Raw genomic sequence first — 26469 nt, forward strand, 5'->3', positions numbered from 1 at the left:
TTACTGAAATGAAAATGCAAAGAGAACATTAGGCACCATAGATAGGTCAAGTATTTACCATTTGTAAAATCCTAAGATGTTCTAAGTTGATTATCAGCACTTTAAAGCAGGGGTATATTTTTAAAAGATTTTGTCTCATCATAGTTCTTAAAATATAGTCCTTCTTTAAAGGAAAATAGTTTTATTTAATGAAAAATATTTTAAAGATAATTTGATCAATGACTTCAGCTTTTAGGTATTGACATTGGTTTAACTGATATATGATGTCTAAATATTCTTTGAGAACTGGTAGTAGTATTTCCATTCATATTATCTCTATCATATATTCCCTTCAACCATACATATTTCACCCCAAGTATTCAATATGTTATACCAATAAATAAAGAAATCATGTACCAGCTAGTTTATGCATGTTTTGAATAATCTCATGGTACAATCCTTGACAAAATTCAGTTATTTTGCATAATTTCTTAATTTCTAAAGTACTATAGAAGTTACTTGTTTAAAATTTTGGGCAAATAAACATATATATCATTTTAAGCTTTGTATAGTAATGATCTTTATAAGTGAGACTTTTGTAAGAGACCCTAAATTGAAATTTTCTAATAACTTTCTAAAATCAGTATTGGCTTAGAGATTCTTTTGTTTTTAGCTAGTTCTAGACATTTTAAAAGAGCAAAGTGAAGTTTTTACTTTTAATTTCCTTTTAATAAATTGCCTTCAAAGAAATTGAGTCTTCTTTCCATTTTAATTTGTGTGGCAAAGTAGCCACACCTTTCCTGCTTAGTTTCCAGAAGAATAGTGATTAAATTTAAAATAAGACATTGTTAATTTAAGGCCACAGATACAAGTGATTTAATATAACCAATATGTGGGAAAGCTATTTGTGGAACTAGATGATATGCAGGTTGAATTTTATAGTAAAAAGTATAGTTTTCCATAATCATTGTAGTTTAGATTTTTATAGCACTTCTCTTTTGAAGGAATAATCCCTCAGCATTACTTGGTTTTGCTTTTCTTCAGAAATAATATCAAGCATATAAAATCAACACTGGCAGCAAAGCTTAAATTTTAGAAAATCCAAATTTAATTATTTTTACCAATTGATTAGTTGTTGACTTAATTAATTTCCCCTGAAATTAGAGCCTAATCCCATGTCTTACTTCAAACTTGAGTTATTCTTGGTTCTCTTGGGGTAAGAAACTCACTGTAAATATTTATTCCTTAATTGTACAAAGATTTATTGAGTACTTAATATGTACTAGGCACTAGTTTAGACTCTAAAGATTGCTAGAGGGGCTTCCCTGGTGGTGCAGTGTTTGAGAATCCGCCTACCAATGCAGGGGACACGGGTTCGAGCCCTGGTCCGGGAAGATCCCACATGGCATCCCACGCAACAAGAGATGCCACCACAGTGAGAAGCCGCACACTGCAACGAAGAGTAGCCCCCGCTCTCTGCAACTAGAGAAAGCCCACGCACAGCAACGAAGACCCAACGCAGCCAAAAATAAAATAAATAAATAAGATTGCTAGATATCACTCTTGCCCCTCAAGGAACTCACAGTCTCCTAGGAAAAAAGTCTTTTATCCATTGCAGAGATTCTCTTGGTTCCTAATCACAGGTTGATCGTTGAAATAGGTGAGGTGAAGAGGAAGGTTAAGGACTTATGAACTCCTTCAGGACCCAAATGTAACTCTTAGTTCACTAACAGCTCACTTTATTAAATGGTACCCCACTACTATCTAAGAGCTAGTGCATCTTCTCAAAGTGTCCACCTTCCTTCCCTACTATTATAAGACCCTGACTTTTTACTCTAGCTATACGTTTCAAATGAATGTGTTACTTGTCATTTCAAACTCTTTAATGGTATTAAGTCAGCATTTATGAAGAAGAGCTTTGGATTTAACATGACTGTGAGAAATTTGTATCCTCCTAAATGTGTGGAGAATTAATTCTATAATATGGCCAGACGAAGATCTACAGTCATACTCTGTATAAAATGAGGATAATGCTAGTACAGTCTTATTGGGTTATGGTCAGAATTAAGTGAAATAATCCATACGGGACTGTTAAAATAGTACCTGGCATATGGTTACAACTCAATGAATACAGGTGGTCCTTGCTTTGCACCGTTCTAATATACACAAATTTCAGTTACCATAGTTTAGTTAAATAACACCAAACCCCCCAAAACAAGTTTCAAAATTTCAGTTACCACAATATATTAACTATTAGTAATTGCATTAAGTACAACTGTCTATGTAAATAAACAGATGCACGTCATGATCAATGACCAATTATATCCCTTTTTTCAAAATCTGTCACTGACCAAACACTGCATATCTGTTATTCAGTTCATACACAGTAGCACTATCTGTATTTATAAAAATGGATGGTCAGGGGGCTTCCCTGGTGGCGCAGTGGTTGAGAGTCCGCCTGCCGAGGCAGGGGACACGGGTTCATGCCCCGGTCCGGGAAGATCCCACATGCCGCAGAGCGGCTAGGCCTGTGAGCCATGGCCGCTGAGCCTGCGCGTCCAGAGCCTGTGCTCCGCAACGGGAGAGGCCACAACAGTGAGAGGCCAGCGTACCGCAAAAAAAAAACAAAAAAAGGATGGTCAGAAGAGAGATCTGGCCAACAAAGATGAAAGTGAAGCAAACACATGAAATGCTGGAAGTGAAATTGGAAAGCACTGTGACGAAAAGATGAAGATGTCCCAGAGGAAGTGATACTGGCAAAAAAAAACACTTCACATCAAATGAACTCTCAGAGATATTTCATGACATTGGAAGCTTGAAGGGTAAAATGTTGGAAGCTGATCCACACTTAGGAGTGTGAAAGTTAGCCAAGGCATAGAAAAGATTTGTTTGAACTGTATCATAAGTTATATGACAAGAAAGCAAGCACTATTCAAGCTACTCTTAATAAGTTTTTTACAAAGAAATAAAGCATCTTAATTCTCATTGTTTCTAATGTTTTAAAGATGAAGTGTAATGTACTAAGTACAATTAGTCTTACTCTTTTTTTCATTCCCCGACTCTATTCATTTTTAGCTGACAGTAAGAAGACTTTTAATGTTTTGACAAAAAAAGGTCATGGAACAACCGTAGTTTTTTTTCATTGATTATTATGATCACTTTGCCTGATATCAGCTTGTATGGTTCTCTGTATAGTCCCACTCTACCGTGCAAAGTAAGAACTTCCTGTTATTATTATTAGAAATTATTTTACCCAACAATCAAGTACCATAGTTTTAGAGAAATTGTTCTTTGCTTTTCAATATTTGAGAGTTAAAAACTTTCTGTCATTTCTCTTCTGCTTCTTTCTATTTTCTAGATTATCTAAGTCCTGATTCTAGTTATGTCTCGTCATGAGTCTCAGAGCCTCCCAGTACATCTTCTACAGAAGTACGGTCTTTAAACTCCTCAATTTTCCTATGCTTCAGCATTCTCCCTATTTCACTCTTCCAAATTACTTAAATTCCACACTGACCGTTTCCCTTTCACTCTCCTTCCTGCTAGTGTCCTATTCTTCCACACTCTCCCTGAAAGCCTATCGGCTCTTTCACACATTGTCTTCCTTTCAAATGACCCCTGCCCTAGAACATATCCTTATGAGAAATTTCTATAAATTCATCAGTTTCTTCCTTGTGTTTCATCTACTTTTCTGTCAATCATAAAAGACAAGTGTCATTCTTGAATTTAAATTACTACAAGAAATTCTACCACCCTATTTGTTTTACTTCAGTTCATAGTTTCTTAGAGAGATTCCAGGGACATTCACAGAGGCCCCAAACTTAATGATGGTAATGGCACCAAAATCAACTAATTTGGAATCTCCTTAACGAGAAATAATTCTCACAGCACCTAAAAGAATTGCATCCTATAAACAAAAATTCTGTTCTACTTCTCATTTACTTCTCTGAGCCCATGTCACATCCTAAATTACTGGTTTCATTGGTCGTAAGCTGTCATTTCTGTTAGGTGTATTTTACTGTGCAGTGTAATAGAAAACTTTTTCACTTAGCAAGTTGTGTATCTCCTGCTTAAAAGTGTAAGCAGAGTACAAATTTGAATGCAGAAGACGGTGACTGCGCCCTGACTAGAGTAATCAATGCAAGAACATCCTTAAAGCTTTTCTTCTGTAACAAGGGCAAACTCAGCTAAAAAGTTTGTTTAAATCCTGCTTGGCATAACAAGAACCGTTCAACTTTATCTACTTGTAACTATCTTTGAATATACCTGACTCATCACCATAATGCCTTTCAACTCAACCTTGCTCAACTCAACCACTCTTCCTGCCTTATACAGATATCGTAAATCTTTAAGGTTTCTGGTGAAGGCGGTAGGGTTTTTATACTTAGTATTATTTTATGGCACAGGAAGTTCATTGGTCATGAATATCACAGATCTACAAAATAAAATGGAAAGGTTTTTCTCTCTATACTCTAAAGCTCTTCGTAGTCTGATTATGTGGGTTGTGTCATATTTGTGTCACGAGCTGTTATTTCTAAGCAGCAATTATATCACAGCAGAGTCATTTTTTACAATAACAAACAGAACAGCAACAAAATGAAGTAACAACAACAACAAAAAGTCCGTCATCATCTTAATCTGAAATTAAGAAAATCAAGGAAATTTTATGTTGGCAATATGCTACATTCTAGTTTTTCTCTACGTATTTGATAAGTAAAAGCATGTCGTTATTCACAAATAGCTGTCCTGTCTTATCTCCTTTACAGAACAGTGCTATTTTATGTATTTTGTGAATTTATCTCATAGAGTAATAAATTATTCTTTCCAGTGACTACACTGATGTGACTAACTCTTTTTCCAATTTGTTACAACTTTAATGTTCTTACTGTATGTACCTTATCTACACTTACCGAGTTTTCTTAACGGCCTAACTTATCTTCAGTGTCTCACTTTGTCTTTCTTTTAAATTAATTTTTATGGGAGTATAGTTGCTTTACAATGTTGTGTTTCTACTGTACAGCAAGATGAATCAGTTATACAGACACACATAGCCCCTCTTTTTTGGATTTCCTTCCCATTTAGGTCATCACAGTGCATTAAGTAGAGTTCCCTGTGGTATACAGTATGTTCTCATTAGTTATCTGTCTTATACTTAGTAACAATAGTGTATATATGTCAATCCCAATCAACCAGTTCCTCCCACCCCACCCCCTTTCCCCCTTGGTATCCATACATTTGTTCTCTATATCTGTGTCTCTATTTCTGCTTTGCAAATAAGATGGTCTATACCATTTTTCCAGAGTCCACATATATGTGTTAATATACGCTACTTGTTTTTCTCTTTCTGACTTACTTCCCTCTGTATGACAGTCTCTAGGTCCATCCACATCTCTACAAATGACCCAATTTCATTCCTTTTTATGGCTGAGTAATAATCCATTGTATACGTGTACCACATCTTCTTTATCCATTCCTCTGTTGATGGACATTTAGGTTGCTTCCATGTCCTGGCTGTTGTAAATAGTGCTGCCGTGAACATTGGGTGCATGTATCTTTTTGAATTATGGTTTTCTCTGAGTATATGCCCAGTAGTGGGATTGTGGGTCATATGGTAATTCTATTTTTAGTTTTTTAAGGAACCTCCATACTGTTCTCCATAGTGGCTGTATCAATTTACATTTACATTCCCACCAACAGTGCAAGAGGGTGCCCTCTTCTCCACACCCTCTCCAGCATTTACTGTTTCTAGATTTTTTGATGATGGCCATTCTGACTGGTGTGAGGTGATACCTCATTGTAGTTTTGATTTGCATTTCTCTAATTATTAGTGTTGTTGAGTATCCTTTCATGTATTTGTTGGCAATCTGTATATCTTCTTTGGAGAAATGTCTATTTAGGTCTTCTGCCCATTTTTGGATTGGGTTGTTTGTTTTATTGATATTGAGCTTCATGAGTTGCTTGTATATTTTGGAGATTAATCCTTCGTCAGTTGCCTCATTTGCAAATATTTTCTCCCATTCTGAGGGTTGTCTTTTAGTCTTTATGTTTTCCTTTGCTGTGCAAAAGCTTGGAAGCTTCATTAGGTCCCATTTGTGGGTCCAAAAGAATCTTCCTGTGATTTATGTCATAGAGTGTTCTGCCTATGTTTTCCTCTCAGAGTTTTATAGTGTCTCGCCTTACATTTAGGTCTTGAATCCATTTTGAGCTTATTTTTGTGTATGGTATTAGGCAGTGTTCTAATTTCATTCTTTTACATGTAGCTGTCCAGTTTTCCCCGCACCACTTAATGCAGAGGCTGTCTTTTCTCCATTGCATATTCTTGCCTCCTTTATGAACGGTAAGGTGACCATATATGTGTGGGTTTATCTATGGGCTTTCTATCCTGTTCCACTGATCTATATTTCTGTTTTTGTGCAAGTACCATACTGCCTTGATTACTGTAGCTTTGTAGTATAGTCTGAAGTCAGAGAGGCTCATTCCTCCAGCTCTGTGTTTCTTTCTCAAGACTGCTTTGGCTATTCAGGGTCTTTTGTGTTTCCATACAAATTGTGAATTTTTTTGTTCTAGTTCTGTGAAAAATGCCAGTGGTAGTTTGATAGGGATTGCATTGAATCTGTAGATTGCTTTGGGTAGTAGAGTCATTTTCACAATGTTGATTCTTCCAATCCAAGAACATGGTATATCTCTCCATCTCTTTGTATCATCTTTAATTTCTTTCATCACTGTCTTATAGTTTTCTGCATACAGGTCTTTTTTCTCCTTAGGTAGGTTTATCCTAGGTATTTTATTATTTTTGTTGAAATGGTACATGGGAGTGTTTCCTTAATTTCTCTTTCAGATTTTTCAATATTAGTGTTTAGGAATGCCAGAGATTTCTGTGCATTAATTTTGTATCCTGCTACTTTACCAAATTCATTTATTACCTCTAGTAGTTTTCTGGTAGCATCTTTAGGATTCTCTATGTATAGTATCATGTCATCTGCAAACAATGATAGCTTTACTTCTTTTCCTATTTGGATTCCTTTTATTTCTTTTTCTTCTCTGATTGCTGTGGCTAAAATTCCAAAACTATGTTGAATAATAGTGGTGAGAATGGACACCCTTGTCTGGTTCCTGATCTTAGAGGAAATGGTTTCAGTTTTTTTACCATTGAGAATGATGTTGGCTGTGGGTTTGTCATATATGTCCTTTATTATGTTGAGGTAAGTTCCCTCTATGCCCACTTTCTGGAGGGTTTTTATCATAAATCGGTGTTGAATTTTGTCAAAAGCTTTCTCTGCATCTGTTGAGATGATCATATGGTTTTCCTCCTTCAGTTTGTTAATATGGTTTATCACATTGCTTGATTTGCATATATTGAAGGATCCTTGCATTCCTGGGATAAACCCCACTTGATCATGGTGTATGATCCTTTTAATGTGCTGTTGGATTCTGTTTGCTAGTATTTAGTTGTGGATTTTTGCATCTATGTTCATCAGTGATATTGGCTTGTAGTTTTCTTTCTTTGTGATGTCTTTGTCTAGTTTTGGTATCAGGGTGATGGTGGCCTCATAGAATGAGTTTGGGAGTATTCTTCCCTCTGCTATATTTTGGAAGCATTTGAGAAGGATAGGCGTTAGCTCTTCTCTAAATGTTGGGTAGAATTCGCCTGTGAAGCCATCTGGTCCTGGGTTTTTGTTTGTTGGAAGATTTTTAATCACAGTTTCAATTTCAGTGCTTGTGATTGGTCTGTTTATATTTTCTATTTCCTCCTGGTTCAGTCTCGGAAGGTTGTGCTTTTCTTAGAATTTGTCCATTTCTTCCAGGTTGTCCATTTTATTGGCATATAGTTGCTTGTAGTGATCTCTAATGATCCTTGGTATTTCTGCAGTGTCCGTTGTTACTTCTCCTTTTGCATTTCTAATCCTATTGATTTAAGTCTTCTCCCTTTTTTTTTTTTGATGAGTCTGCCTAATGGTTTATCAATTTTGTTTATCTTCGCAAAGAAACAGCTTTTAGTTTATTGATCTTTGCTATCATTTCCTTCATTTCTTTTTCATTTATTTCTGATCTGATCTTTATGATTTCTTTCCTTCTGCTAACTTTGGGGTTTTTTTGTTCTTCTTTAATTGCTTTAGGTGTAAGGTTAGGTTTTTTCTTTGAGGTGTTATTTGTTTCTTGAGGTAGGATTGTATTGCTATAAACTTCCCTCTTAGAACTGCTTTTGCTACATCCCATAGGTTTTGGGTTGTTGTGTTTTCATTGCCATTTGTTTCTAGGTTTTTCTTATTTCCTCTTTGATTTCTTCAGTGATCTCTTGGTTATTGAGTTATGTGTTGTTTAGCCTCCATGTTTTTGTATGTTTTTACAGATTTTTTTCCTGTAATTGATATCTAATCTCATAGTGTTGTGGTCGGAAAAGATACTTGATAGATTTCAAGTTTCTTAAATTTACCAAGGCTTGATTTGTGACCCAATATATGATCAATCCTGGGGAACGTTCCATGAGCACTTAAGAAGCAAGTGTATTCTGTTGTTTTTGGATGGAATGTCCTATAAATATCAATTAAGTCCATCTTGTTTAATATTTCATTTAAAGCTTGTGTTTCCTTATTTATTTTCATTTTGGGTGATCTGTCCATTGGGGAAAGTGGGGTGATAAAGTCCTCTACTATGATTGTGTTACTGTCATTTCCCCTTTTATGGCTGTTAGCATTTGCCTTATGTATTGAGGTGCTGCTATGTTGGGTGCATAAATATTTACAATTGTTCTGTCTTCTTCTTGGATTGATCTCTTAATCATTATGTAGTGTCCTTCTTTGTCTCTTGTAATAATCTTTATTTTAAAGTCTATTTTGTCTGATATGAGGACTGCTACTCCAGCTTTCTTTTGATTTCTATTTGCATGGAATATCTTTTTCCATCCCCTCACTTTCAGTCTGTATGTGTCCCTAGGTCTGAAGTGGGTCTCTTGTAGACAGCGTATATACAAGTCATGTTTTTGTATCCATTCAGCCAGCGTATGTCTTTTGGTGGGAGCATTTAATCCATTTATGTTTAAGGTAGTTATCATTATGTATGTGCCTATTACCATTTTCTTAATTGTTTTGGGTTTGTTATAGTAAGTCTTTTCCTTCTCTTGTGTTTCCTGCCTAGAGAAGTTCCTTTAGCGTTTGTTGTAAAGCTGGTTTGGTTGTGCTGAATTCTCTTAGTTTTTGGTTGTCAGTAAAGATTTTAATTTCTCCATCAAATCTGAATGAGATCCTTGCTGTGTAGAGTAATCTTGGTTGTAGGTTTTTCCCTTTCATCACTTTAATATGTCCTGCCACTTCCCTCTGGCTTACAGAGTTTCTGCTGAAAGATCATCTGTTAACCTTATGGGGATTCCCTTGTATGTTATTTGTTGTTTTTCCCTTGCTGCTTTTAATATTTTTTCTTTGTATTTAATTTTTGATAGTTTGATTAATATGTGTCTTGTTATGTTTCTCCTTGGATTTATCTTGTATGGGACTCTCTGCACTTCCTGGACTTGATTGACTATTTCCTTTCCCATATTAGGGAAGTTTTCAGCTATAATCTCTTCAAATATTTTTTCAGTCCCTTTCTTTCTCTCTTCTTCTGGGACCCCTATAATTCGAATGTTGGTGCGTTTAATGTTGTCCCAGAGGTCTCTGAGACTGTCCTCAATTCTTTTCATTCTTTTTTCTTTATTCTGCTCTGTGGCAGTTATTTCCATTATTTTATCTTCCAGGTCACTTATCCGTTCTTCTGCCTCAGTTATTCTGCTATTGATTCCTTCTAGAGAATTTTTAATTTCAATTATCGTGTCGTTCATCATTGCTTGTTTGCCCTTTAGTTCTTCTAGGTCCTTGTTAAATGTTTCTTGTATTTTCTCCATTCTATTTCCAAGATTTTGTTTCATCTTTACTATCATTACTCTGAATTCTCTTTCAGGTATACTGCCTATTTCCTCTTCTTTTGTTTGGGCTGGTAGATTTTTACCTTGCTCCTTCATCTCCTGTGTGTTTCTCTGTCTTCTCATTTTGCTTAACTTACTGTGTTTGCTATCTCCTTTTTGCAGGATGAAGGTTCATAGTTCCCACTGTTTTTGGTGTCTCCCCCCAGTGGGTAAGGTTGTTTCAGTGGCTTGTGTAGGCTTCCTGGTAGAGGGGACTGGTGACTGTGTTCTGGTGGATGAGACTGTATCTTGTCTTTCTGGTGGTCAGGCCCATGTTCAGTGGTATATTTTGGAGTGTCTGTGACCTTATTATGATTTCAGGCAGCCTCTCTGCTAATGGGTGGGGTTGTGCTCCTGTCTTGCTAGTTGTTTGGCATAGGGTGTCCAGCACTGTAGCTTGCTGGTTGTTGAGTGGAGCTGGGTCTTAGCATTGAGATGGAGATCTCTGGGAGAGCTTTCGCCATTTGATATTACATCGAGCCGGGAGATCTCTGGTGGACCAATGTCCTGAACTCGGCTCTCCCACCTCAGAGGCACAGGCCTGACACCCGGCCTGAGCACCAAGACCCTGTCAGCCACACAGCTCAAAAGAAAAGTGAGAAAAAAAGAAAGCAAGAAAGGAAGGAAGGAAGGAAGGAATTAAATTATTAAAATAAATTCTTTTAAAAATTATTAAAAATTAAAAAATTAGAATTAATAAAAAAGGACAAAAAAGGAAAGACGATAGCAACCAAACCAAAAAACAAAGCTACCAATGATAACAAGTGCTAAAAACTATACTAAAAAAAAAAAAAAAAAAAGACAGAACCCTAGGACAAATGGTAAAAGCAAAGCTATACAGACAAAATCACACAAAGAAGCATACACATACACACTGACAAAAAGAGAAAAAGGAAAAAATATATATATATATATAAAAAGAAAAAAAGGAAGAGAGCAACCAAATCCGTAAACAAATCTACCAGTGATAATAAACTGTAAATACTAAACTAAGATAAACATCAAACCAGAAACAAATTAGATGCAGAAAGCAAACCCCAAGTCTACAGTTGCTCCCAAAGTCCATTGCCTTAATTTGGGGATGATTTGTTGTCTGTTCAGGTATTCCACAGATGCAGGGTACATCAACTTGATTGTGGAGATTTAATCTGCTGCTCCTGAGGCTGCTGGGAGAGATTTCCCTTTCTCTTCTTTGTTCGCACAGCTCCTGGGGTTCAGCTTTGGATTTGGCCCCGTCTCTGTGTGTAGGTCGCCTGAGGGTGTCTGTTCTTTGCTGAGACAGAATGGGGTTAAAGTAGCAGCTGATTAGGGGGCTGCGGCTAACTCAGGCCAGGGGTGGAGGGAGGGATATGGAACTTGGGGCGAGCCTGCGGTGGCAGAGGCCGGCGTGACGTTGCAACAGCCTGAGGTGCACCATGTGTTCCCCTGGGGAAGTTGTCCCTGGATCATGGGACTTGACAGTGGCAGGCTGCACAGGCTCCCGGAGAGGAGGTGTGGATAGTGACCTGTGCTTACACACAGGCTTCTTGTTGGTGGCTGCAGCAGCAGCCTTAGCTTTTCATGCCCATCTGCAGTGTCCACGCTGATAGCCATGGCTCACGCCTGTCTCTGGAGATCATTTAGATGATGCTCTGAATCCCCTCTCCTCGTGCACCCCGAAACAATGGTCTCTTGCCTCTTAGGCAGTTCCACACTTTTTCCCGGACTCCCTCCTGGCTAGCTGTGGCACACTAGCCCCCTTCAGGCTGTGTTTACGCAGCCAACCCAAGTCCTCTCCCTGGGATTTGACCTCCAGAGCCTGAGCCTCAGCTGCCAGCCCCCACCCGCCCTGGTGGGTGAGCTGACAAGCCTCTCAGGCTGGTGAATGCTGGTCGGCACCAATCCTCTGTGTGGGAATCTCTCCGCTTTGCCCTCTGCACCCCTATTGCTGTGCTCTCCTCTGTGGCTTGGAAGCTTCACCCCCACCACCCCCCATCTTCGCCAGTGAAGGGGCTTCCTAGTGTGTGGAATCTTTTCCTCCTTCACAGCTCCCTCCCAGAGGTGCAGGTTCCGTCCCTATTCTTTCGTCTCTGTTGTTTTCTTTTTTCTTTTGCCCTACCGAGGTACGTGGGTGTTTCTTGCCTTTCGGGAAGTCTGAGGTCTTCTGCCAGCGTTCAGTAGGTGTTCTGTAGGAGCTGTTCCACATGTAGATGTATTTCTGATGTATTTGTGGGGAGGAAGGTGATCTCCACATCTTACTCCTCCGCCATCTTAACGGTCTCTTCCCTGTAATTGATTTCTAATCCCATAGCCTTGTGGTCGGAAAAGATGCTTGATACGATTTTAGTTTTCTTAAATTTACCAAGGCTTGATTTGTGACCAAAGATGTGATCTATCCTGGAGAATGTTTCATGTGCACTTGAGAAGAAAGTGTATTCTGCTTTCGGTTGGAATGTCCTATAAATTTCAGTTAAATCTGTCTGGTCTAATGTGTCATTTAAGGCTTTTGCTTCCTTATTAATTTTCTGTCTGGATGATCTATCCATTGGTGTAAGTGGAGTGTTGAAGTCCCCCACTATTATTGTGTTACTGTCGATTTCCCCTTTTATGGCTCTTAGCATTTGCCTTATGTATTGAGGTGCTCCTGTGTTGGGTACATAAATACTTACAATTGTTATATCTTCTTCTTGGATTGATCCCTTGATCATTATGTAGTGTCCTTCCTTGTCTCTTGTACTAGTCTTTATTTTAAAGTCTATTTTGTCTGATACGAGTATTGCTACTCCAACTTTCTTTTGATTTCCATTTGCATGGAATATCTTTTTCCATCCCCTCACTTTCAGTCTGTATGTATCCCTAGGTCTGAAATGGGTCTCTTTTAGACAACATATGTACGGATCTTGTTTTTGTAGCCATTCAGCCAATCTATGTCTTTTGGTTGGAGCATGTAATCCGTTTACATTTAAGGTAATTATCAATATGTATGTTTCTATTACCATTTTCTTAATTGTTTTGGGTTTGTATTTGTAGGTTTTTTTCTGCTCTTGTGTTTCCTGCCTAAAGAAGTTCCTTTAGCTTCTGTTGTAAAGCTGGTTTTGTCGTGCTGAATTGTCTTAGCTTTTGCTTGTCTGTAAAGCTTCTGATTTCTCCATCAAATCTGAATGAGATCCTTGCTGGGTATAGTAATTTTGGTTGTAGGTTTTTCCCTTTCATCACTTTAAATATGTCCTGCCACTCCCTTCTGGCCTGCAGAGTTTCTGCTGAAAACTCAGCTGATATACTGATGGGGATTCTCTTGTAGTTATTTGTTGCCTTTCCCTTGCTGCTTTTAATTTTCTTTTCTTTGTATTTAATTTTTGTTAGTTTGATTATTTCTCAGCATGTTTCTCCTTGGGTTTATCCTGTATGGGACTCCCTGCACCTCCTGGAGTTGATTAACTATTTCCTTTCACATGTTCGGGAAGTTTTCTACTATAATCCCTTCAAATATTTTCTAAGGCCCTTTTCCTTTCTCTTCTTCTCTGGTACCCCTATAATTCGAATATTGTTGCCTTTAATGTTGTCCCAGAGGTCTCTGAGAATGTCCTCCTTTCTTTTCATTCTTTTTTCTTTATTCTGCTTTGTGGCAGTTATTTCCACCATTCTATCTTCCAGGTCACTTTTCCGTCCTTCCACCTCAGTTATTCTGCTATTGATTCCTTCTAGTGTATTTTTAATTTCAGTTATTGTGTTGTTCATCACTGATTGTTTGTTCTTTAGTTCTTCTAAGTCCTTGTTAAATATTTCTTGTATCTTCTCAATCTATGCCTCCATTCTAATTCTGAGATCTTGGATCATCTTTACTATCATTACTCTGAATTATTTTTCAAGTAGATTGCCTATTTCCTCTTCATTTATTTGGTCTTGCGGGATTTTACCTTGCTCTTTCATCTGCAACATATTTCTCTGTCCTCTCATTTTGTCTAACCTACTGTGTTTATGGTCTCATTTCTGCAGGCTGCAGGCTCATAGTTCCTTTTGCTTCTGTTGTCTGCCTGCTGGTGAGTGAGGTTGGTTCAGGGGCTTGTGTAGGCTTCCTGGTGGGAGGGACTGGTGCATCCGCTCTGGTGGGTGGAGCTGAATCTTTTTCTCTGATGGGCGGGGCCACATCATGTGGTGTGTTTTCTGGGGTGTCTGTGAGCTAGTTCAACTTTAGGTAGCCTATCCGCTGATGGGTTGGGCTGTGTTCCTGTCTTGCTGGTTGTTTGGCATGAGGTATCCAGCACTGGAGCCTACAGGCAGTTGGGTGGAGCTGTGTCTTGATGTTGATATGGATACCTCGGGAGAGCTCACACTGATTAATATTTCCTGGGCCCAGGAGTTCTCTGGTGGTCCAGCATCCTGGGCTCAGTGCTCCCACCCCAGAGGTCCAGGCCCAACCCCTGGCCAGGGAGCCAAGAGCCTGCAAGCTGCACAGTGCAGCCAGAGGGACAAAAAAAGAAAACAAAACAAACAGACAAACAAAACCCAAGACAAATAGCAAAAGCAAAAACAAAGAGCAGCAACAACACAACACACACACACAGAAAAAAAAGAGAACAAACAAAAGAATTCAAAAATGAGGGGCTTCCCTGGTGGCACAGTGGTTAAGAATCCGCCTGCCAATGCAGGGGACATGGGTTCGAGCCCTGGTCCAGGAAGATCCCATGTGCCGCGGAGCAACTAAGCCTGTGCGCCTCAACTACTGAGCCCACATGCCACAACTACTGAAGACCGCGTGCCTAGAGCCTGTGCTCTGCAACAAGAGAAGACACCACAGTGAGAAGCCCATGCACCACAGCAAAGAGTAGCCCCCGCTTGCTGCAACTAGAGAAAGCCCGCATGCAGCAACAAAGACCCAACGCAGCCAAAAATAAATAAATAAAAATAATTAGAAAATGAGAACAGTGAGGAGTAAACTAACAAAAACAAAAAATGAAAAATAAAAACCAAAGCAAACAATAAACCAGAAAGTGAAGAAAACATAAAATATACACATAAAAACAATAAAAAAAGAATAAAATAAAAAACAAAGACCAAAAACAAGAAAAAAACACAAAACAACAAAAATAAAGTAAAAATAGAAAAATGAAAAATATATATATTAAAAAAAGAAGGGCTTCCCTGGTGGCGCAGTGGTTGAGAGTCCGCCTGCCGATGCAGGGGACATGGGTTCGTGCCCCGGTCCAGGAAGATCCCACATGCCACGGAGTGGCTAGGCCCGTGAGCCATGGCTGCTGAGCCTGCGCGTCCGGAGCCTGTGCTCCGCAACGGGAGAGGCCACAACAGTGAGAGGCCTGCGTACCGCAAAAAAATACAAAAGAAAAAATAAAAAGGTTAAAAAATAATAAAAGCAACAACACCAACAAGTGAACAAAATGAAACAAACCCCAAAAAATAATAATCGTAATAAGAATATTTTCCTCGGGCCTGCTCTGTCAGTGTCCTTGCTCCCCCAGTGAACCAGAGCCAGTCCCTACTTCCCCTGGAGGCCTTCCAGTACTTCTAGGTTGGTCTCTGGACCTGCTGTGGACTCTGTGGGGCCAGCTCAGACCCTGACCTGACCTAACTCCCCCATGTTCTTGCCCCCAGAGTCCACTGCTGTGAAGGCCAGACCAGTCTCAGTTGTGGGAACACTCATTGTCCATTCAGGTATTCCACAGATGTGGGATTTACCAAGCCAATCTTGGGGATTTAATCCATGGCCTGTGCAGCTGCACAGAAAGATTTCCATTCCTCTTCCTCAGTCGCACCACCCCTGGGGCTCAGCTTTGCTTTTGACCCCGCATCCGCCTGTGCGCCATCCTTAGGCATCTGTTCCTTGCCCAGCTGAGGGAGCAAAAGCCGTGGCTGCTTGGGGCTGGGGTGGGGTACAGAGGGCACAGTTGGGGTGTGTGTGAGTTGCCTGCAGCAGCAGGGACCAGCAGGCCATTGCAACGGACTGTGGCATGCTCGCTGTGCCAGGAGTACCTCCCAGAGACCGTGGAGGCAGGAGCTGGCATGCGGGGGCAGGGGCAGCCCCCCACCACTCACCACTCAACAACGATGCCTCACTTTCCAGGCAGACGACGCTTCTCCTAGGGGCATTTGGAGCCACGCATCCCCTGACACCCGTCCCCTCTGCTGTTCTGCGCAGCCAACAGAGCTCCTCTCCCTGATCTGCTCTCCCAACCCCACACTTTAGCATTCAACCCTTGCCAGCATCAGTACACTCCCGTCCCAGGCAGGGGAGCCCAGGGCTGATTCCCAAGGAGGCTTTGGGATGGGTGGCGCTCAGGCCCCTGGAGCCCACGTGGGCGTAGGAGACCCTGGCCCGAGGGGCAGGCAAGCCCACTCAGATGGGAGCCCCTCCCAGTGCCTGTGGAGGCAGAAGAAGCCAACAGGTGGGGAGAGGGGTTGTAATGGGGGCCCCGCCCCTTGCGTGCCACTCAACAATGACGCCTTGCTTCTATGGTGTCCCGCACTTTTCCCGCAGACTTTCCTGGTTGTGTAGCTCCTTACTCCGTCCCTTCAGGCTATCTTTTCACAGCCAACAGCTGTCCCCTCCTGGGTCCGCACTCCAAATCCCACCTTCCAGCACCAAGCCCCACCCTCCACAACTGGCAACTCAGGACTCAGGCTGGAATGCGCAGAGCTGCGGTGTTGACCACTTGTGTAGTTCTTACCTTGTCCTGCCTTCAGAAACTGTCTGCTGCATTCTCCTCTGATCCCCCAAAGGTCCTTTTCTGTTGCAGCTAATTTCCCCACCGAGAGGGAGTTTTTCTGAGTGCAGGGACCTCCTCTCACCTTCAGCTTCCCGCCAGGGGTGCTGATCCCTGTTTTGCTTCCTTTTCTTTTTTTCTTCTTTCTTTCCTCCTACAGGTTATGAGGGGATTTTTCTTGTCCTTTTAGGTGTCCGAAGTCTTCGGCTAATGTTCAGCAGGTGCTCTGTGAGAATTGTTCCATCTGTAGATGTATTCTTGATGTATATGTGAGGAGAGACGAATTCCGTGTCCTTCTATTCTGCCATCTTGAGTCCCCCCGCTCACTTTGCTTTATATAGTTTTCTACTTGAAAATCCACCCAGAGAATTGACAGTTTAATCATTTCAGTGTATTTTGAGGTAGTTTCAGTGAACTAAATTGTTGTGGTGTGTGGTGTTAACTCTCTCACTGTGAGGTGGGAGGCATCTTTCCTTACTGGACAGTTATCACCGTTCTCCTGGGTTTCTCACTTTACTTCCTAAACCCAGAGAGGGACTTCCCAGTAACTGATCTCTGGGTCTTGTCTCCTGCCTTTGCTTTTTGTCTCCTTGACTAGTGTGGTTCTTGGGGACCTATACCTGCCCTTCTGGTGACAGTGCCTTTACACACTGATGCCTGGTCAATGCTCAGTTACTAGGATACATGTAGAGTGGGGAAAAACTATAAAATTGGCACCATCTAGCGGGCCTGGCCCTCTCTGCCTGACTTGTACATTATTCTTAGATCTTCTCTGTTGATCTAATTACATTCAAAAAGTATTTTTTCGAGCCTCCGACAGAGAAATGAAACTCCTCACATAGTCCTGAACAAAGCTGTGTCCTCCATCTGGGGCATGAGAAGCTTTGGGAGAGATGCATTTGGAGAGATGAGGAAGCAGGGATCACCTTCCTGGTTAACGAGATAACTGATCAATAGGATGATGTAAATCAAAACCAGATCTCCCTCTCATCCAGGTGCTTTTATGCACTTACCATCCCCAGAGTACTGTGCATAGCTCAGGCATTAGCACATTGTTTGGCACATAAGTACAGAATAAATGATATGTGTAATGTCTGTTCAGAGACATTTCCGTATCTCCTGGGTCGGAGCTATGACATGAAACTCCAGCCGGCTTTATAAAGCAGACAATGTATCTGAATGGAAAGACACTAAGTTCAGAGAGGACGGAGATCACTGTAGTCCTGAGTGTATTGGCCAAGCTTTTCAAAGAGATGAAACTTGAACCAAGACCCACAAGGACATTTATCATTAACTTTGCCTCCACTGTTTTCTGCTTCTTACCATTAGTGATCTTGGCAGTTGTTTTTGACATCTTAGATTAGAAGCTACTGAAGGAGAGCTTAATTTCACAAATCCTGATGCTTTGTGTATTTCAGCTTAAAACCTAACTTTCTCTTAATTCCAAAGATCCTAATAATAGAAAACCGTTAACTTCTCTTTGGGCAAATGTAGCTGTGCTGCTCTCCTGACAGCTTCTCTTCTCCTCCATTTAGGTTATAAATACATGGGGCCTGGGACCATTTGTTTCTTATCCTTACTTTATAATTCCCTATGGATAAGGCTGGCCTGATTCTTACATTGTAATCTAATCACTTACTAAGGGGTCTCAGGGTTTGTTGAAGGTGATGGATTAGCCTCTCAAGCGCCCCAGCCCAAACGGTGCTGGTCGTCTTGGGCATTCCCATCACCTGCCTTCCCTGATCCCTATTTCTCTTCCAACCAAATATGCTCCTGGTTTTTTCCCCTGATCACCCCATTTCTATAGCACATTAAATATACTTTTAAGGAGGTGTCAAGACTTCTCTTAAGAATATGGGTTTTTATTCACAATAACACATATACATAAACCAGGAGATAGGCACAGTGGCAGATGAGATCCGACCAAGTACAGAGACAATGTTAATTGAGAGTATCCAAGTTAATTTAAAACCCATCAAGTTCATATACCCTTACTTTTTAATTTAGTAAATGTTTTAAGCTACTGTGTTTTATCTCAGTTAATATAATGAAGCTTTCCTCACTTTTTCCAATTCACTAAAAACATTTTTACTTACCTATTGTTTTTAGACAACTTATGAAGCATTTCTCTGTGGTTTTCTTTTGCAAATGGGCTGGTTTCACTATGTGGGCCTTAACTTATATAATTGTTGTCTCTTATTCTCTTTGTGATCCACCTTTCATTGTGTTTAGCAGGCGCTGGTTGCTTTGTAATGTTGAAAAAACAGCATGTATGTATACTTGGAAAGAATAGATAGCAGTGAAATTTTGTATATTGCAAACTGTTTTTCATAGACTGTCATCTTAAAACATAACGCAAGGCAAATGTGGAAGTCTTTTCACCATTAATGCTGCAGAGATTCATTTATTTAACATTAAACAGATATCTCTTGACTTCCCACTTTGTGCCAAGTATAGTTCCAAGTGCTGAGAATCTAGCAGTAAGCCAGACAGACAAGGACCTTGCTCTTTACAAGCATACATTCTAGCCAGGTTTGCAGTGGAGATGCAGGCATTCAACAAATAAGCAAGTACACAGCCTGTAGAGATGGCAGCGATTTCTTGATTCTTTTTCCCTCTACCATGGCTTCAAGGCCATTTCTACAACCTTATTTTCTATAGTGTTGAGTTGAATTTAGTCTCATAGTACTACTACCCCCATCTACATAAGGGCCTGTTCTAGTACAGGAGAGAAAGTACGGAGAGGCACCTGGTAGGGTCAAGTTTCTCATTGTTAAACTGAAACTAAATGTACTTCACTCTCAGGACTGTAGAGGTGAGGATTCATTCACTCATTCAGCAAACATTTATTGAGCAGTGTATCACTCAGGGTTCTATTATGTTCCAGGCTATATAACATCTACATGCATGCCCTTAAGTACCTAGCTGGAAAGACAAAGACATAAAATAAATAATTACTGATAAATGTTACAGTAAAAACATATATCAAGTACAAGGAGGGGGCCACAAAAGCATTAATTAACTCTGCCTGGGGGAAGGTCTCACCGTAAAGTGTCCTCTAAACTGTGACTTAAAGGTAACTGGAAATACAGCACACTTCATTTACTCAGGAAAGTTTACTGAGCCAAGCACAGTTGTGGGCCCTGTAGACACAGCGGTGAACTAGGCAAAATCCCTGCTCTCTTGGCAGCACAGAGACAAACAATAAACAGAGAGATAAATAATTATATATTAGGTGGCAGTACCTATTAATATAAAAAAAAAGATTAGGTTAATAAAGGGAACAGAGAGTGACAAGGGTTGCTGTTTTAGAAAGAGTGGTCAGGGAAAGCTTCTCTGTCGAAGTGACATTTGAGCAGAATCTTGAATGATATGAGAGAATGAGACCAACAAGCAGGGGAAGCTGTTTCTGATAGAAGGAGCAGCATGAAGAAAAGCATAATAGCCACGAAAATTGTGGCATCTTTATTACAAAGTGAAGTATTCCCACTGAGCATGGATGCAGTAAGCTGGGGGTGCAGAGAGCTTGGGGAAGTGTGGTAGACGAGGCTGGGAAAGGAAGGAAGAGGGGGCCAGATGGTGAAAAGCACTGTGTTCCATACTCAGGATTTGGAATGCCCACCTTGTTGATTGGGGAAAGAGGGGCTAGATTTTGAAAAAATTTAAGAGAAAAATGACATGGTTAGATTTTTTTTTTCATTCGGTTGGGTTTGGTTAGGTTTGTTTTGTTTGGTTTGGTTTGGGGAAAATTACCTCTAGCACAGGTATGAAAGATAAACTTGAAAGGAGACGCAGAAGAAACCAATTGTAAGGTTATTATGATAATGCAAGTGAGAAATTATTTGGCCTAAATTAAAACAGTAAGATGAGGCTAGAGAGGAGATCGTAGAGCTCAGCTGTTTTAGGAGACCCACAATGGAAGATGTGATGCCCTGCGGAGCATGGGAAAGGTCAGGAACAATTCCTGCATTTCAGTTTGGGTGACTGAGTGGGTGATAATGCCATCAACCAGCTCAGGGAGCCCTAGAGGAGCAGCGGGCTTAGAAATGCATATAATGAATTTGATTTGGGGCAATGGGAAATACAGACTGGAAATTAAAAGAAAAGTCAAGGCTGAAATACAGATTTGACTGTTACCAGCGTTTCATGGAATTTAAAACAGGCGCAAGAAGAGTAGTCAGCATTGTCAGATACTGCAGAGAAGTTTAATAAGATGAAGACTTTTAAAAGGCTGTCAGATTTGACAGTTGGAAGGTCACCAGTGACTTCATCAAGAGCAATTTCAGTAGATGTGGGTAGAGTAGAGCCTCATCATGGTTGAGTTGGAGAGTGAAAGGGCAAGAGGCTGGGATTATCCAGCCAGGATCGCCGTCCTCTCTTCTTTCCTAAAACTCCTCCTTGGAAGCTTTGAACCTGAGGTCTGATCTTCTCTTCCCCTTCCCTCCTTAGCTTTCTCCACCCAGGGCCTAGGACTGGTTACCCGAGCTGGGGACATGATGGAGGGACAAATATTCTAAGATCCTTGGGTCTCTGACGGGAGAGGTGTCAGGGATAGAGGAGCCTGATGTTGGTGAGTAAGGTATTGCAAGGAGTGTCCTCCGTAGGGAACAGCAGGTAGGGCCAGTCCAGAGACCTGTCTCCAGAGGGGAGAAAGATGAAACACATAGGCCTCTGTGGAAACTCTGGACCAGGAAGCTGAGGTAGGATGGGGAGCAAAGGACTTGAAGGACTTGGTGGGGCAAACATGGAATTAGGAAACTTGGCCCCAGTGAGAGTGGAATCTGACGGAGTGCGGGGGTGAGGGACAGAATCTGACAGTAAACTGATGTTAACTAGAAATTCAGGCAGGGATGCTTAGGTTTCCTAGGGCACAGGGACTGAAGATGTGCAGTGGAAAGCCGTTGGCAGTACTTGTGACCATGAAGATAGCAGTGAGGGGACAGTTAATGAATTAAGGGGTAGCATAAAGAAAAAAAACCTGGCATAGAGATATTTAACAAATATTTGTGAAGCCTGAAGCGGTCATTCACATTACGTGGAGGAAAGAGATTAGATACCAGAGTTCAGAAGAGCTGAAAGGAAACACCTAGGTTCCCTTCAGGGAGAGGATGGACTCAGTGACTAAGGAATCCCAGACAGCTTGGAGCTGCAAAGCCCAAGAGAGAGACTTGCACTTCGGAAGGAGTTGGAAGCAAAGTTCAGGGTAGGGGAGCCCCTCCCTTAACCCTGGGGACCAGGCAGTTATCAGTAGGATCTACCAGATTTCCCCCGCCAGCTCCCATACACACCCTCGGCCTCAGTTTCTCCCGCCTGCACTGCCACCTCAGCCCACTGTGGGGCGGGGCTCGAGGGCGAGGCTGTTGGCTGTTCCGAAGCCTCGAGAGCCGTCCGTTCCTACCAGACTCCCTGCTCTGAGCGGTCTTACCCCATGGCCGGACACAGCCCCTCAAACTTCCCCATGCCGGGCACTGGTGGGGACAGGCCCGCAGGGCCAGTGCCGGTGCGGGTTGACACTCCAATCGAGTTGAGCGCCCAGGCGGCCCCCGGCAGGCTGATGGTCCGGCCAGAGGTCAGGCCGGGGATGTGCCCAGACCCTGAGGTGTGGGCACTGTCCCCAGGTCCCCCGCCGTGCGAATTCCAGGATGGGATGATGCCTTGCCGGCCCCGGGTCGGAGCTGGAGAGGTGAGCGCTTGGTTCCCAAGACCCTCTGAGGTCGCCTTCCCCGGGCCCTGCATCATCCTGCAGTGCATCCCGACGCTGGCGCTGCCAGAAGACGTCTCTGCCGTACAGGAGATGGAGCAGTTGGCCAAGGAGCTGAGGCAGAAGAGGATGACCCTGGGGTACTCTCAGGCCGACGTGGGGTTGCTCATGGGGGCTCTTTTTGGAAGGACGCTGAGCCAGACGACCATCTGGTGCTTCGAGGCCCAGCAGTTGAGCCTCACCAACATGTGGAAGCTGCGACTGCTGCTGAAGATGTGGCTGGAGCAAGTGGACATGGCGAACCTTCTGGGCTTATGCAAAATGGAGACGATCTTGCAGCAGGCTGGGAAGCACAGACGGGCATACAGGGAGAGACACATCGGAAACAGCCTGGAGAAACTCTTCCTGCAGTGCCAGAAGCCCACACCCCAGCAGATCAGCTGCATCGCTGGGCAGCTCCAGCTGCAGAAGGACTTCATCCAAGTTTGGTTCCATAACTGGAGCAAGATGGGCAGTCGGCCAAGCAATGATTTCTCCCCACTGACAGAGGTGGGGACTGTCGGACCTCCTCTCCCAAGAGGACCAGTGTGCTTTCCCCTGACATCGGGACTCCATTTCTGTGTCCCCCATTATGGGGGACCCTACTTTACACCGTTGTACCCCTGCCCCTTTCACTGCGGGAGGAACCCTCCTCTCTGCCCCAGCCACCACCCTGAGCCTCCCCAGGCTTTCCAGCTGAGGCGCCTGCCTTTCTGGGGAGGGCCAACCCGGGGAAACGGGTCCCTGGGGTTCACTTAAAGGCTTTTAGCATTAAGTCCTCCATTAGTTGTCTAAAGAAGTTAAGAATACGTAAGGGAGAGGGATGGGAGCTGTTTAGGAAAATTTGGGGAGGGAGGTTGAAGTTTACTGCTGTGTTGTTTTTCCCTTTGTTTTTCCTTAGCATTGGCTTTAAGGTACATTCCAAAACGTAGATGGTTTTGGATATTTTGTTTCTCTCTGTTTATTAATTGAAAAGTAATTGTGTCTCTTATTCCACGTGGTTATCAGTAAACATAGGGATATTCTTATGAACACAATACTGAGTGAAAAACTCAGGTCACAGAAGACTATGTCAGTATATTATTTCTATCAAAACCAAGCAGAACTTTGTGTGAACACAGAGTCCAAGATAATCGTTGCCTCCAGGGGAAGGTTTGAGGATGGGACAGGAAAAGAGTACATAGAGCCTACCCAGAGCCCTTGTTGAAACACAAGAGTTTGCCGGTTCTCCCCCTTTTCTTGAAAGGTGTGTTTTTTTCTAATTCACTTTTCAGCTCTGTTTGGTTTATTCCCTGAGAATTTCCCTTACTTTCTTTTGAGCTCGGAAATGCTTTGTAGAGGATATTTGTGATAGTTGATCCAACTATCCAACTCCCTGGTGGCTTTTGCAGTGGTGCATCTTAAATCACTTTTCCAATCTCTTCCATGAAATTGGTCTTTTCCAGTTTTCTACTTCTACATTGGTCAATATGGGTCATCGTATACTAAACAGAAGTCATTAATCCCTCTGTGTTTTCACACCTGTTGCCGTACACCTCCATGTAATATTTATGGTTTTATAATTCTGTCACCATATACTATACCTGAGTTTATGTATTCTTTTTGCTTACTAATCTTGTCCATTTTTTTCTCTACTTTTTTCCTTAATCAGTCTTACAAAGAATTTATCTACAGGTATTTTCCAATAACAAGTTTTTTATTCTTAATCCTATTTACTGTTTTTATTTCCTAATTATTTAATTTTAGGTTTATTTTTATTAATTGCTTTTTTCTAGTTTCTTCCAATATGTATTTCTTCCTCTTGTCAATGTCTGAAAGTAGAGCACTGTCAAGACACGTAGGTTAGTGAAAATGGAGCCAAAATTCAAAAAACCAAGAGTATGTTGTCAGTGGTTAGCAGTGTCATATGTCAGAGATCAAATAACGTAAATTAAGTAAGCTATATCATTTCATTAACAAAGATGTTACGGGTACATGTCTTAGAACAATTTCAGGGGAGGAGTTAGTAGAGGCAGGTTCCAAACAACCGTCCAAAGTCTTCATATTTGCCAGATTTTCCCCTACCTCAGTTAAAAACATAAATTACAACCACTCACTCAATGAGATCTTTGCCATCATTCTGAAAATTTCAGTATCAAATGTTTCCTTTATCTTGTATTTCCTTTTGACAGGGCAGGTATTCTTAACCTGAAGATGCCAAACCTCTTTGAGGTATAAGCAGAATAGCGTGTTTGTACATATGTGCATTTTCTTCAAAGATGGTGATGGTAGCCTTCATCACATTTCAATGGGGACCATGACTGTGTAGATCTACGATTTTAGAATTTAAGCAACACCTTCCCATTGGCCATCTTACTTTTGAGAGTTTTCCCTTGAAAACTAATAGGTAATTCCTGGTTTTCTTCAAGTCTGTATTTTCTGGGTATCTCTAGCCAGTACAGTATAAAGGCCCTGAATCAGTTCTTACATAAGTCTTTCAAATTCAGACCAAATACTGTATTGATTATTGCCTTTATTGTTCTTATGCTTTTATCATTCCTTGGCACTTTAATTAGATTCTTATCATAAAGAACAATTTCTCCCTTCCCTAGAAGTTTTCCTACTTCTTATCTAAGAAAACTTGAGATGTTAGGAGATCCTTCCTTATTCCAAAACATTATCCTGCTCTTAAAATAGCATCTGTTTTCTATTATTTCATATTTTTAAAATGTGTGTAGTATACATCATTGTTTATTATACTAAAACTGTGTCATAAGGATTTATTTTTCAGAATAGCCACTTTTGTTTATGACTTTCTTCTAGAAAGAGTCTTACTAAACAGTACTGATTTCCTTGGCAGAATCCATTTATGAATTCTTTTTAGGGTACAAAATTGTATTATCTATGTAGAACAATGTTTTTACAATGAAAACTACAATTCCATTCAAATAAAATCCTAGTGGAATATGGGAGTATTACTTGACAAAGTGATTCTAAACTGAAAGAATGAAACTTGGGGAAATATGGAAATTTTGAAGGTAAAGCGTTAGGGCCTTGTTCTACCAGATGTTATGAAACTACAATAATTTGAACACAGTGTTGTGGTCATGATGAACAAAATAAAAGAAACAAGTATTTGGCTGTTCCATCTGTGGTCATGTAAATTGGTACAACCTTCATGAAAGGCTGTTGGGTAATTCATATGAGAAGTTTTTAAAATGTGCTTTTCCTTTGGCCCATCATTTCAACTTTTAAATAATGTTTATAAGAAAATAATTGTTATATGTATGCAAAAATTTAGTGATAAGGGTGGTATCACAGCATTTTTTCTTAATTTTAACAACGAAAAGTTAGAAACAGTGTTCAACAAAGGGTTAAATAAATAAAAAGGAACACCATATAGGGTAAAAATTGACAAACAGTTCAGAAAAGATTGTTGAATGAGGCAAAACAATTTATTAAACTTTGTGATGTCATTTTTTAAGGAAAAAGGTATATTACAGGGGAAAAAATCTATAATAGGTATTACTGGTGATTTTTTTAAAAATTTGCTGTATGTATTATACAGTTTAAAAATTCAAGAAATATATCTAAACAAAGACTCCAGAAAATCTAGGATTCCTAAAAATATTCATTCTTCTAGTCTTTCTTGTCTCTAAATGGTAATTTCTCATTATAAAACAATATTTTAGAATAATAAATCTGGCCTTTTCATTTTTAGTCAGATTTGTAGTTTCTGTAAAAGAAAGGCAATTCTCTAAACGCAGGAGTATTGGGACATATCAGTTGGAAAGGCATTGCTAAAAATTAGGGTTTTTTTAATCAGATGTCCATTAATGTTAAAGAGCTGTAGTGCAGCTCAGTGAATGAAGATACCTGCCATATGTCTGTTTTCCTGCACAGCATGGTAATTTACAATTACAATTAGAGTGTTTATATACCTCAGTGTAGTTAACCTACATTTAGAATATAAGCCCAAATCATTTTCATGTTCCTGGATGTTTACTTTTCAATTTTAAAAAAGCATTTGAAAATATCAAAATCCTGGTTTTATCACGGTAGAATTCTCCCTACTTGTCATGTTTGAAGAAACTAAATGAATATAAATGAGATCTGTGGATTTTTAGATTTGAAGGGGG

At 40.7% G+C, this 26469-nt stretch overlaps 2 protein-coding genes across 4 annotated transcripts in view; both read left to right on the forward strand.

Annotated features, from left to right (window-relative positions):
• The window catches only part of ARB2A (ARB2 cotranscriptional regulator A), a 433180-nt gene that overhangs the window by 302252 nt on the left and 104459 nt on the right, over window positions 1-26469 (forward strand). The gene's annotated exons all lie outside the window — the stretch shown is intronic.
• Window positions 22040-23110, forward strand: POU5F2 (POU domain class 5, transcription factor 2; the record flags this gene model as incomplete). Its single annotated transcript, XM_082836446.1, has 1 exon — window positions 22040-23110. One exon carries the CDS (start codon window positions 22040-22042, stop codon window positions 23108-23110), a length of 1071 nt encoding a protein of 356 aa, XP_082692572.1.

Source organism: Leucopleurus acutus (assembly GCF_964270905.1).
Source record: "Leucopleurus acutus genome assembly, chromosome: 3".
NCBI lineage: Eukaryota > Metazoa > Chordata > Mammalia > Artiodactyla > Delphinidae > Leucopleurus > Leucopleurus acutus.